This window comes from Macrotis lagotis, chromosome 7 (assembly GCF_037893015.1).
Source record: "Macrotis lagotis isolate mMagLag1 chromosome 7, bilby.v1.9.chrom.fasta, whole genome shotgun sequence".
Classification (NCBI taxonomy): Eukaryota; Metazoa; Chordata; class Mammalia; order Peramelemorphia; family Peramelidae; genus Macrotis; species Macrotis lagotis.
In genome coordinates this window covers 50,383,437-50,397,624 of record NC_133664.1, presented here as the reverse complement: position 1 = coordinate 50,397,624, position 14,188 = coordinate 50,383,437, and the positions used below count along the sequence as shown (strand labels likewise).

The 14,188-nt window shown below is 38.7% G+C and overlaps 1 protein-coding gene across 8 annotated transcripts in view; it reads left to right on the top strand.

Annotated features, from left to right (window-relative positions):
• The window catches only part of CFAP69 (cilia and flagella associated protein 69), a 73,227-nt gene that overhangs the window by 12,428 nt on the left and 46,611 nt on the right, over positions 1-14,188 (top strand). For all 8 annotated transcript variants that reach the window (XR_012469949.1, XR_012469945.1, XR_012469946.1 and 5 more), the window contains 4 exons: positions 279-355; positions 9,692-9,790; positions 13,077-13,223; positions 13,345-13,522. Coding sequence is in view for 3 of the 8 variants with exons in the window: in XM_074192849.1 (XP_074048950.1) it covers positions 279-355; positions 9,692-9,790; positions 13,077-13,223; positions 13,345-13,522 (501 nt within the window). In the remaining 5 variants the exon portion in view is untranslated. The remainder of the gene's footprint in view (positions 1-278; positions 356-9,691; positions 9,791-13,076; positions 13,224-13,344; positions 13,523-14,188) is intronic.

The window sequence follows — 14,188 nt, the reverse complement described above, 5'->3', positions numbered from 1 at the left end:
TTTTAGATTTTGATTTTTTGTTTTGTTTTGTCTTGTTTTTGCAAGGCAATGGGGTTAAGTGGCTTGCCCAAGGCCACACAGCTAGGTAATTAAGTGAGGTTGGATTTGAACTCAGGTACTCCTGACTCCAGGGCCAGTGTTCTATCCACTGCACCATCTAGCTGCCCCCATTCTCTAATGATTAAAGAGAAAAGATTTTTTCTCCTCCTTTACAAATATTTCTAGGATCAAGATACAGAGTAAAAATTTGCTATTACATTCTTCATTTTGTATTTCAGTTTACCTTTTCTGAAAAAAAAAGCATCAGATGAAATCATCTATGGTAAAGAAATCTCAGAGGCAGTTTTACTTCTAGGTAAGTCTAAATTTTTTGAGGTAGTAATAACGTGTGATCCATGAAACAGGCCACACAAAGAGAAAATTAATATAATGTAGCTTGACTTCCCTATGACTTTTGATGCAGTCTCACAAGATGTCCTCTTTGGCAGTTTAGGAGAATGCAGCCATACATGCAAATAATGGTAAATAACATGCTTGAAGATTGAAGTCAATTTACCAAAGGCATGAGTGAAAGGATCTTGTTCTATTCAAGAATATTATAAATGACATAGACCAGGTATATCTAGCTCACAAGCTACATGTAGCCCTCAAACTCCATTCATACAGTATTATTACAGTTTATTGTACTCATTGGTAATATGGGTTACATTGTAGTCAGAAATGAATATTAAATTATATATATATACATATATATCCCCTTGACAAATTTTTGTTATGTAATGTGGTCCAGAAGAGCTAAAAGGTTGGATACCCATGACCCAGACTATAGACTCAGGTATATAAGTTAGTTAGACAATGGAACAATTCCAAATGGTATTAGGAAATTAGAAGAATAATCACACTAAAAAGAATGAAGCAGGAAACTGAGATAATATGCTTCAAGGGAAAAAATAGGTAACAATAGATTGGATTAAGAATGACTGGGCATAGTTATGGTAGGGGAAAAAAGTCTAGTGGTCATACTTAATCATGCTTCTTATTAATTAATGCTGTACAGTTGTAGCAATGTAAAATTTTCAAGTTAGAAGGAATGGTTTTAGCTTTCCCAACCGATGAATATCTGAAGAGGAGTTCCTATTTCAAGCTCTCCCCAGGGATCAGCCAGCATTGTTTTGGAAGGGTTGTATTGATGGATATCCCACCACCCCCTGCAGCAAGTACCCCATTCCATGTGGGCTAGCTCTCTTGGTAGAAAGATTTTCCTTATATCAATCCTCAGTTATTCCTTTGCATGATCAAACAGAATGTGTCTAATCTCTCCTACTTGCAACATCCCTTAAATACTGGACTAGAACTCTCAGGTCCTCCTCCTTTCTCTCCCCATCTTCTCTTCTCTAGCCGTTCCCACTTCCTTTAGCCAGTCTTGAAAACCATACCCAAGTCTGAGCATGTTGCTCCTTTTCCCAGTAAGCTCTGGGATTCCCCATTTCCCCTAAGATCAGATAGAAACTCCTCTAGTTACCATCCTAAAAGGTTTTCCCAACCTGATCCCAAATTCAATATATACTACAGTACAGTTCCTCACACACAGCCAGCCTTCCATCTCCTACCTCTTTGACTTGGTCATGGCCAAGGACCAATCTCTTCTCGGGCCCCCTTGCTTCCTTTGGATTTCAGCACAGGCACCAGCATCTTCATAAAGCCTTTACGGAAACACCAGCTGGCTAATGCCTCCCTCCTCAAATCATCTTCCACTGATTCTGGGAGGAATTAATAGAGAGCTGCCTCAAAGCCCAGCAGACCTGGGTTCAGATCTGGCAGCTGACATAGGCTGGCTGTGTATCCCTGGGCAAATTACTTAATATCTTAGTGTTTTGGGCAATTTTAAGACTATATACTTCTTACAAAGTTCTAATCTAGATTGGTGCTGAATTGTTTAATAAGTTTTGTGAAACAATTTTGGAAATTGGGACAAGATAGTGAATAATCCAAGGCAAATTTTAAGATTACTCTGCTAGTGACTGTTACTCAGCATGGAATCGCGAAGACAAGTGAGTGTAAAGAAGGCCTTCTTTCTCCTTGTATTTTCTAATCTTCACTATCAACTCAGGCCCTCGGATGACCTTCATCCACTTTGTGCTTCTCCTTGTCCCTGCCCAACTCAAGTAATATGGTTTAATCTCCTTCACTTTGATAGGAACATTATAACAGGAAACATATACTGAACCCAAGCAATGCAATGTAGAGTGATTGTGAGCAAAAAACTTGTCAGCTCCTCTCTGGCTGGCAGGTTTTTTGATATTATGACCCATCCCTGGGACAGGAAAATCATTTTCCTAACTCAAACCCTAAAATAAAATCTATTTGTTCCAAGACTTCTACTTGTAAAATTGGAAATAAAGAAACTTCTGTCCACTAAACAGAAAGGCAGTGAATCAGTTGATAAGGCTTTACATGCCTTTCTTTTTTAGCAGTGTCCATGTTGAGGTTTTCTTGGTAAAGATGTTCATTTTACAGATGGGGAACTAAGGCATTCAGCATCAATACACTTGTAAGGATCTGAGACTAGATTTAAATTCAGGTTTTCCTGACTCCAGGCTATTATCGCTTTATCCCTCTGCATCACCTAGCTGCCCCATGAATGATATATAAACCAGAGTATAACATCTAATTAATGTAACTAATTTTTTAAAACTCATACTAATATCCGACCTCAGACACTAATTACCTAGCCGTGTGGCCTTGGGCAAGCCACTTAGCCCCATTGCCTTGAAAAAAATCTAAAAATAAAACTCATACTAATAAATCTATCAAAATTTATATTTGCAAAAAAGATATTTATATATTGCAAAAATCCTTTTTAAATTAAGTACTGCTGTATTTTGAACTTTTTTTTTGGTGACCTGAATCAGAGTCACATTCTTTTGAATTTCTATTAGAGCAATAGTAGTGGTAATTGTATTCCATTTTACTATCCAAATTCCTCATTCAGAACCCTTAATGATTTCAGAGCACAGAGGTGGGGGCTGAAGGTCAAGGGACATTGTCAAACACTGTCATTACATCAATTGTTTTTCTTATCTGGTTTTCTTTGTTTTAATGTAGTGGTGCATGTACCCTCATAAGTCTGTGTTATACAAGCTAAAGGTACTGATCTCTCTCTCTCTCTCTCTCTCTCTCTCTCTCTCTCTGTCTCTCTCTCTCTCTGTCTCTCTCTCTCTCTCTCTGTCTGTCTCTCTCCCTCTCTTTCTCTCTCTCTCTCTCTCTCTCTCTCTCTCTCTCTCTCTCTCTCTCTCTCTCTCTCTTTAATGTAGCATTTACTTAAGGTATTTAAGAAGAGAGGACCCCCACCATCACAGGCAGCCTTAACACTGGCTCCAACCTTTTTGCTTTTAATCAGAATTAGCCTGGTAGCAAGAGAGAAACTGACCCAGGTAAATCTATGGTGTACAGGAAAAGGTACAGCTGGCATGCTGACCCACTGAGAAGAGAACTGGGGTAGGAGCAATGATTGTGGGGTATCTGGGTGCTACCTCCCATGCCAAATGTATTGATCGATCTGTATTGAGATGGTCATGATTAAGGAAGTGGAGACTTGGGCCCTTCCCATTCAGTGAATATTTGAGTTCTCCCAACATCACAGTATCCTTGAAGTTTTGTATTCTGAGGGCAAATGTGGTTTTTAAAAATAGCCAAAATGCTTTTGGAGCTAAATATTATGAAGTAGGCAGATGGTAGTTGAAGAGTAGGATTGGAGTTTTTATTTGGTTTGGTTTTTATTTTAAATGTAATTATAAAGTACTGAAACTTGACTTTTTTGTTCTTATAAACTCTTTGCTGTTAATTCCTATAATACTTAAACAATGACAGCACCACTAGAATAAATGTATATAAACCCTCCTGAGGTAAATACTATGAGGGATAATTTGAATAGAAATGTTCATATATATTTTGTAAAATTAACCTTATTAGGGGTGGCTAGGTGGCAAAGTGGATAGACAACCAGCCCTGGAGTCAGGAGTACCTGAGTTCAAAACCAGCCTCAGACACTTCATAATCACCTAGCTGTGTGGCCTTGGGCAAGCCATTTAACCCCATTTGCCTTGCAAAAAAAAAAAAAAATTAACCTTATTATTCATAGTGCTTTCATTCTTACCAGACATACTAATAAAGCAATATTGCCTCTGCTCTCAGAGCCAAGTCTAACTGAGGAAATAGAAATTGAGTTGTTAGATGAGATTCTAAGCATAATGCTTTGTATCAAGAACACCAGCACCTTTGTAAAATTTTAAGAACCTAACTAAGAAATCATAGTGGAAAACCTTTGAGTAAGGAGAAAAGAAAAGACAAAGGGAAATTAGATCATTATATAACTAATCATGACCCCTTTGGAGAACATGTATGATAAGTTCTTGAAACAGATTACCTAAAGGGAAGATACATTATTGATATCAATAAAAAAAAAGTCAGTCCTCAGATTCATTCTGATATATATAGTAAAAGAATGAGGGGGTGGGGGAGGGAAGCAAGATTGGGAGAAAATTGTAAAACTCAAATAATATCTTTAATAAAAAAAAAAAAAAAAAAAAAGAATGAGGACTTAGTGGCTAACTGCTACAACTCTGAGCAAAAAGTAGCTGATAAGGATGGGGACATGCCATAAGCAAGGAAAGAGATACAAGAAGAGCCATTCTGAAATCCAGAGGAGTAAAACAAGCCTAATATAGGAGAGAGCAGAAACAGAAAACTCAAAAGCTGGCAAATTTTATGTCAATCCCCTGCATTAGTCTAGGACATGTTATTAAGAAAACAGTTTGTGGACTGTTAGAAAAGGAAAAAGTGATGACTAAGAGACAAGCATCTGTTTACTAAAAAGATCAAGGCAGACTAGATCTCATTTCCTTTTTTGACTAGCCTGGGAGGCCAGTGAAATGCTAAACCCTTCCATAAAGGGCTCTTTGATTACTTTCCATCTTGTAATCTGTAAAAATCTGTTTTTTCATCTGGACTGGTGACATTTTGTGCCTTTCTGCTTCATTTGTAATTCTCTGATTTGTTTTCTAATTACTTGTTTGCGTGGCTTCCTCCACTAAAGTTGTACCCATTGCCTATTATGGCATGGAGATGACACTGGGCTTCTTCAGAGTCAGCTGGACACCTTTGAGCCTAATGGTGGACTGGACATTTTCCAGGTCTAGGCTAGCTAAATTCAGAGAGACTCAGTTGACCACTTGGGAAGTAATTCTTCAGCCACAAAAATCCTCAGAGACTTCCTCCCAAGCCATATGAGGCTGTTGCTCTGTATCAGTGGAGCCTTGACCCAGACCTAAGAAATTACAAGTCCTCTGTCCTTGAATGAACAAGGTTTCTTTCTCCTCCTAGACTGTAAGTTCCTTAAGGGCAGTACTTTTATGTCTTCACCAGGATCTGTTATAATTCATTATAAAAGGTGCTTCATAAATACTTGCTGAGTGAATGAATAAATAAAGCAGAACTTTGATGGATCCATGTCATCTATGAGTTTATGTCATCAGTCAATAAGTATTAAGAGCTTGCTGTGTTCTGAGCTCTGGGAGAGAGAAAAGCAAATCCTGCCAGCAACTGTCAGACTTTGTAGCTTCAATTAGGACTCCCCGCAAAATGCAGGATGGCAGACATTTGGGAGACTAGACGCAGCCAGCACATGCACTGTACAGGAGGATTACATTCTTCCTCATAAGTGTGTATCCATCCTGAAGCTGGCTAGAGCTCTAGTAGGGGAATTCTCTGGCTTCACAGCAAGAATGTTTGAGAAAGTCCTTGTACTCTGAGAAGCTCTGTCCCCTATAGAGCCTGAGATTCTTCATTCCACTGTAGGGACACTAATGTTGGTGACTCCTCTGATTCAGAGACTGAAGGTTGCACTTGTCTGGTGGAATGGACTAGGCTGAGACTTGGTGAGCTTGGAAAGATCACAGGAGTTAAACTGCCAAAGATCCATTCCAGAAGGTGCCATAGCTGTGCTGGTGGGAACGTCCAAGTCTCAAGTCACTTGCTTAACCCAGCGGCCTATGTGGATCAAAGGAAGCCAATACCCTTCTGTCAAGCCACTTAATTTGAGCCCACTATTCACAGGAGTAGAGGGAAGGTGTACCCCACCCCCCAGATGTCTGTGCTTTTGTTCTTACTCTGTCTTCCAAGGCCCCTTTTGGAGAGGAAAGGATAAAGGAAAGGAAAAAAAAGAGAATATCTGTTCTTGTGTTCTCTAAGACCTCCGAGAATTAGTCTGTGTCCCTCTAGGTGGGTGCATGGAATTAGATTGCCAGTGAGTGAGGACTGCCTTATACTCCAGATAGTAAAATGATTAGCTTCTGGAAGAAAAGTGTGACTCGGTAGTACCTCCTTCCTTTCTCTGATAGAAAGTGGATCTCAAGTGGCAACTGGGGAATGCCCCTTACTCCCTGGATGGCATGTATCTCTAAACTTTTCTTGGCTTCAGTTCTTTCATCATTAAAATGAAGGTGGTGACTTAAATAACCCCTCCAGATTAAAATCTATGATCCAATTTCATTATACAAACCCCATGGACATTTCAAAAGATGAAACTGCAAGACTCATTGCTATGGGGGTGGGGGGGGCAGGAAGAGAAGAGAGAAAATGTTAGGATTAAAAGAAAAGTGGTCGGGGTGGCTAAGTGGCACAGTGGATAAAGCACCAGCCCTGGAGTCAGTAGTACCTGGGTTCAAATTCGGTCTCAAACACTTAATAATTACCTAGCTGTGTGGCCTTGATCAAGCCACTTAACCTCATTTGCCTTGCAAAAACATAAAAAAAAAAAAAGTGGTCCTTTGGTCAAAAAGAAAACATTGGTTAATCCATGGTAGAAAAAGGATGAAGTTGCTTAAAGGGCAGTGTCTAGGAATGATTTGGACCAGGAAGAATAATTGTCCTTGTTTTCATCTGGTTCCATGGAAGTACAAAGAGGGAGGCCCAAAGGAATATTTGATAATATAAAGGACTTGTAAAATTCTGACTAGCTCATTTTGCCTTTCTAGAAATGTCACTTGTGACAATGTGGGTGGTCATTTATTAGGAAGATTCCATGCCTTGATCTGCTGAACATATTAAGAACTGTTAGCAACACAGATGTTCATCCACAGGTGATATGAACCTCTTTACTCAGATTAACCTCACTGATGACTGACTACAAAATGAGTATTTATTTTCTTGCTCCCATGAAGTGAGTGGCCAAAACTTTTTAATTCAAAGATTAGAAATGGACAATCAAACTAAAATAACTAGTGTCAGTTGTAGTGGTGATACTAATTATCATTTTCTGACTTAACAGTTTGCAGTTTTTCAGTGTGAATTGGTCTTAACTAAAGAATTAATTAAGCAAACTTCTTCAAGATCAAGAAAGGATTCTTCTAACTCAGGAGCCAGCTCTTCATATTGCATGTAATGGGTATTAAATTGCTATGGGGAGGGGGGCAAGGAATTAGAGAAAATGTTAGGACTAAAAGAAAGAAAACATTAATCAATGGGAGAAGGGATCTTACCTGTAATGAGAATAGCATAAACTTTAATGGAACTGAAAGGAAAATAAGTTTCCTTCAACTTCCATATTTATTTAACTCTTGATAACTTTTCATTTTCCAAAATGCAAGCAAATTTGTAAATTTTGGACAATATTAAGATGAAACCTGGCTCCAGAGATGAAGAAATTTTATAGGATTTAGAGTTCAACAAGAGTTTTGAGACTATCCAGATAAGGAAACTGATTCATAGGAGTGAAGGGACTTGCTCAAGGTCCCACAAATTTCAAGTAACAGAATGAGGAGAAGAACCTTGTTCCTCTGACCCCCCCCCAAGCCTTTTAACTTGCCCCTGAATCATATGATTAAAGACATTTAACTGTAAATGTTAGATAGTTTCTTTTTGATCCTGGGGTCAAGAAATTGCTGCTTACACTTATTGAGCAGGGGAAGGAACTAGTCCGATCAGAACTTTAGGAATAACTGTTTGACAGCTATGTGAAGGATACATTGGAAGATCGTAGAAGCAGAAAAATCAACCAGGAGCTTATTACAGTAGTGCAGGTGAGGAAGAAGAGGAAGAAGGTGGTTGAAGAAAATGGATGGAAGGGGGCAGATAAGAAAAGCCTTCAGAGGTTGGAATCATCAGCCCAGTCGTGAAGAAACTGAAATACTATTGAGGCCTTTTTGTTACTGCCCATTAAGCATACACAGAAATGCCAGTACATGCTGAGATCCTGGAAAACACGACCTTTTCATAATTTCTCTTTGTTCCCCAGGTCTCTGACCTACACCTCTCTTTTCTTTCTCAATTCTCTCAGTGGTTTCATCACTTCCTTTGGGTCCAATCCTCATCTGAATCTTGATGTCTCCCAAACCCACATGACCAACCCTCATTTCTCTCTGGGACTTCAATCTCACATCTCCAGCTCTTTGCTGGATACATCCAAAGAAATGTCCCACAGGCATGCCAGATTGAGCATGTCCAAAACCAGACATCCCTTCCTTTCCCATGAAGTTGTACTTCCTCCTAATGTCCCAATTTCTGTCAAGGGTACAATTATTTTTTCAAACACCTGTTTAACAAATCTTTACTCTCACTTATTCCTCCGTAACCAGTCACCCACCTGGTCTGCTCCATTCTGCCTCCAAATCTATTCCTCTCTCCTCAAATCTTTCCCCTTCTCTCCGTTCCCACCACCTCCTACTCACCTTTTACCTGGTCTGTTGTCATTACCTCATCTTTGTCCAGCCTACCTTGAGGTCACTGTCTAGCGCACAAAGCTATAGAAGTTCTTCCTTGTCCCCAAGATAAAATAAGAGCCCTACCTTGGGCATTGAAAGTGCTTCACTGTGTGAAAATCTAAATCCAAATTAACTTTATGAGCTGGTTTCATATTCCTCCTTTTCATGCATTCTATCTTCCAAATAAACTGGTTCATTCCCCTTCACCTACATAACCATTCTCTCTCCTGCCATCAACCTTTGTACAGATAGACCCATTTTACCTGGAATGTTATCCCTCTTTGCCTCTGTTTCTTAAAACCTGTGGTTTAGCCACCTCCAAGGTGAAGATCCAATGCTACCTCCTTCATGAGACCTTTGATGAGTCTTCTAGTCATTAGTATCCTACCAATTATTTTAGATTTATATATGTGTATATGTTTTAGAGGTTTGCATAAGTCAGTTAAACTAATGGGATCTACATGTGCATCAAACCCCCAAGTCATCCTAAGGTGATGATAAATAGAAACGAGAGAGAAGGGGGAGGAAGAGAGACAGAAATAGACAGATAGAATTTGCATATCAAAGGCAGATGTATGTATAAGATATACATATGTGTCTACATCTGGAATTTATATCTGTCCTCACACAAATACATTCACATGTAGTATTCTAAAAGTCTTAGTTCAATTTTAAGTTATTAAAGTTTAAAACTTCACAGGGACTTTACCATTCTAAGAATATGCTGGATCCCACCCCCAGAGACTTCCTTACTTTGGTATTTATATTCCCGGTGTCTGGCACTTAAAGAAATGTTTGATGATTGAAAGTGATTGAATTTGCACTTCTGATGTTCATGAAGATGGTTACTAGGATAGTGAACTACACCATCACTGGAAGTTCAGTACTTCTAATGATTATATTTTTAAATGCTGCTTTTCTATTTCTGACAGGTGACTTAATAAAGATACCAAATTCTGAGTTAAGGATACAATTTTGTAAGTGTATTGTTGACTTTTACCATGCAGAACCACTAAAAAAGCAAATTGCAGGTAAAGTATGTCATTTATGTTTACCATATGGCTACTGGAGTCCCTCTTTGAGTAGAGGAAATCTTATAATTATGGTATATACAAATCGAATCATTTTCTAGAGCCTCAAAATTGACTTTCTGTGTACCTTTTATTTTAAAATGGTTAAGTACTTAACATAATTTGAAATGATCTACTATTTATACATTTCCTTACAATTGATAATATCTGAGTATTTAGGATGATTTTTTTATTATTTTATTATGTAGGATACTTGACAATCATCCATAATATTTTTATCACTATTTTTTAGTAGCATGGTCACATCAACTAATTCAAACCTAATTCTCAGATACTTTTAGGATAGAAATAATTCTTTATGCTCTTTTGAAAGTAGATCAATGGAGGGAGAATCGATGGGTTACACCAGGTTATGAGTGGCAAGCAGAACAGAGATCATTATGTAAAGGCAGGACTGGTAACCCAGACAAAACTTAAAAGCTGGTAAACCTCAGAATTAGCCTTTAGAAAACTTTCTTAGGGGCCAAATGGAAGATAGATTGGAGCAGAGAGAGCCTTGAGGCACAGAGACCAAGAAGAAGCTGTTACCTTTGTCTAAGTGGAAAGGGCTGTAATCCTGTACCAAGATGGCACCTAGGTGAGTATAGAGGAGGAAACACACAGAAGAGAGGTTGTGAAGGGCAGTTTGGATATGTTGGGTGAGTATATGGAGAATAGTATCAGGATCACAAAACTTCTAGGTGACTCAAAGGATAATTCAAAGTAATGTTGGTTCACAACATCAGGGAGGTGATGCCATGATAGGCACTTGAATTGGATCTGAGTGAGGAGGGCTGTGCTAAGTACCCAGCCTCACTTTCTCCTCCAGAACCATCTGGATCCAGTGGCCAGTGAAGTAGGATGACTGGAGTTGGCCCTGGATGCAAGGCAAGTAGGATTAAGTGATTTGCCCAAGAACCAAGTTTCTGAGGTCAGATTTGAACTCCCACCTTCCTATCTCCAAGGCCAGTAGATAGAGCACTGACCCTGGAGTCAAGAGGAAGCTTAGTTCAGATTCCAACCTCAGACACTTAATACTCAGCTGTGTGACCTTGGCAAGCCACTTAACCCCATTGCATTGCAAAAACAAATAAATCCCTGGGAGAAGCAAACTAGTTAGATAATCTATTCAACAGTAATAAAGATGATCAGAAAAGGGAAGCGTTCTAGAGGGGAAAGATAATGGGCTTTGTACATATTGGCTATGATGTCTATGGGAACTGTCTTTTCTGAGGTATCCAAAAGACAATTAGGATAGGTAGGGAAAAAAAAGAGAGTTCAAGACAGTCTTATGGAATACCCAAGACTCATGACACATATGGAGATCTGGTAAAAGCAGTGACACAAGAAAACCTAATGAGAAAATATTCAGGAGGATGAACTAAATGGCATTGTCAAAATGCTGCAGAAGTCAAGACAAATTAAAATGTGGCATTTAAGAGATTACTGGCATCTTTGAAAAAGGCAGTTTGAGTTGAGTGATGAAGTTAGAATCTAGATCACAGAAATCTTGGGAAAGAGTGAGCTGTGAGATAGAGTTGCCAAGAAGAGAGAACTTCTTCCCCCATGGCAAGTGAGGATGGATGAAGAAAGAGGAGAGATGGGCATATGATGTGAGCATTAGGGAAGGAGCAAGGAGTTAAGAAAAGGTTAAAAACTAGAGAAAGGAGTACAGGAGTAGCATGGAATTGCTCTCTGAACTTTGAATACTTTTTGCTGAGCATTCTTAGTTTTATCTGCTAGTGTTCACAGGAGCTGGTGGTTATCAGAATCTTTCAGGTTCTCTTTCTGGTTCTGGCTCAAAGTGAGAGTAGACAAGGTTCCATAGAGGTCCTTATAAAGTGTGAAGTTGAAATCTGGATCAACTCCCCATTTAAAAAGCTAGTGTTACCTACAGCCTGGGATGGGACTTTCCCAGAAAAGACACTCTTGTTCAGGGTTCCAATGGTCTGAGTTCAGACCTTGGGAGAGTCTTCCTCAAAGAGAAAGGATTCCACCCTCTCTCTTCCCCTGACCCATGCTCTTGCTCATTATGACCTCTCCTTGGTTTGCCAGGGAACATCATAGATAGTTGGATAGATAGATAGATAGATAGATAGATAGATAGATAGATAGATAGATAGATAGATAGATAGATAGAGGATCATCTCTATTTTACTCTCCTGTGAGGTAAGAAAAGATTCCTCAAAACTTAGGCAGCTGCTGAACAGGTTTTCTGATCACCTCAGATTCACCCATAATCTGGTAAACCAGGTATTCATGGTTCATAATTTTGATCCTGGTTCCCATCTCCAAGAACATTAGAGGTGCTAGGTAACTGAGTCCAGGACTTTGGCCTTCTCCGACTCACTGGTAGTCACTGAGGCTGGAAAGATTCATTACTCCAGATTACTCTTGGAGCCCTTTCCTAAAGGAAAGAAGAAAGGCAGCCAGGGATTAGAGCTCCAGCATCCAACTCACTTCGAAAAGCCCATGTTCACAGTACCATGGGCTTGTAGCCATCCCCAGAACTGCTGCTGGGTAGCAGAGGGAAGACAACCACCTCTTCTTGGTCATGAGAGGGATGGCAGAGTCCTATGAGAGGCAGAGAGCTTAGCCTTTCATTTTAGTCTTATCAAGTGACTCTTCTTGACTTGGCTGTCAAACTTCAGCAGTTCCTCCATCATGAGAATAAGTAAGGAATTAACTGCATTATCCCAAAGTGCAAATCCATAGAAATCAATAAGGGGTTGTATCATCTGGTTTGTGGGAGATGCACCATTCTAGCAAATGGGAGGAGACGAGGCACATCCGATCACCTGCTCATACAAGAACAACCTTTAGATTTGTCTCTACTTGGGATAGTGCAAACTAGATAATACACTACCACCTCTACCCAAATGGTGGGCCTTAACCGCATTCTTGTCATTCATCTATCTCAGTAGAAAAACTATACTAACCTCTATCTTGAGTTTCAGGTGCAAGTTGAGAAAAAAACAGATTTTTTTCCCTTCTAAAATTCCAAAACTTTAGAAAATTTTGGAATTACCTTTTGGTATGCATTTGCTGATTTTAAAATTTAACAATTTTTTCCAATCCCTCTCTTTAAAAAAAAAAGTCTACTTATTGGCCAACTGCCTACAATTGTTCATATATATAGATGGATGGATGTATATATGCACATACACATTTATATGTATGTATGTGTGTGTGTATAGACATATATACCTTATTGTTAATAATAACTGCACTTTTTCTGACTTTATAGGTTATCAGCAAGTTTCTTCAGATTACAAGATTCACATGATTGCATCAGGGGGTTTGGCAGAAATTTTAGTTCTTTCGTGGGACCTCCTTCAAACTGAACTTGAAAAGTTATGGTTACTTAAAACTTTGCAGCATCTCTCTACTTCTGGTTTGTACTAATTAAAATAACCAACTTTCCTGCTACTTTCTCTGTTTTTGACTAACAGGTGAATATTTCATAATATAAATTATTCCTGCAATTTTAAATGGATTTTTTTGTGTGTTTTCAGAACTTAATTGTAATTTAATGATAAAAGCACAAGCAGCCAACAAAATCTGCTCCTGCCTGAATACCCCAGATCCTTCTGGACAACTTCTGTTCCGTTCATCAGAAATCCTGTGGAACTTATTAGAAAAATCTTCAAAAGAGGAAATCATCAAACAGCTTAGTAACTTGGAATGTTTATTGTAAGTCTGCTGATAAGCATGAGAAAGTCTAGAGGTCTCAGAGGTAGTGCAATACAGAGGAAAGACCACTGGACTTGGAGTAAGAAGACCAAAACTGAAGTCTGGACTCCAAAATTCATCCCTAATATCAGTGAGGCCAAATGACCTTTCTCAGCCTCAGTTTTCTTGATTAGAAAACTAGAAATACAGAATCTCAAAATTATTAGGAAGAAAACATATAGATAGCATTAGCTATCTATCCATCTATCTATCTCTGTATGTTTGTATCAATATGGATATAGATATAGATGTAAATATGTGGATTACTATTTTTATTTTTAGGTGAATTTGATAGATCCATATATTTTAGAGTTGGAAGTAACCTTAGAAGTCATTGAATGTCCTCATTTTATAGATGAAGACATTGAATCTCTAGTGCAATTAGAGAGTTAAAAGTCTGTCTCTCTCTCTCTCCTACTGACAGATTGAAAGAACATAGTCCAAATGATATATTTTAATTATTTTCCATTTTTAAGAAATTAGGTACATTATTTTAACCTGACAGAGAGGTAAACGAACTTCATGGTGGACTTTTCTTGAGGTTCCCTATAAAGCTTGGTTGTTCCATGAGATTTGTATTTGCCACTTGCTGTCAACAGGTGGCAGTGGAAGCACAGGTAGTGTAGA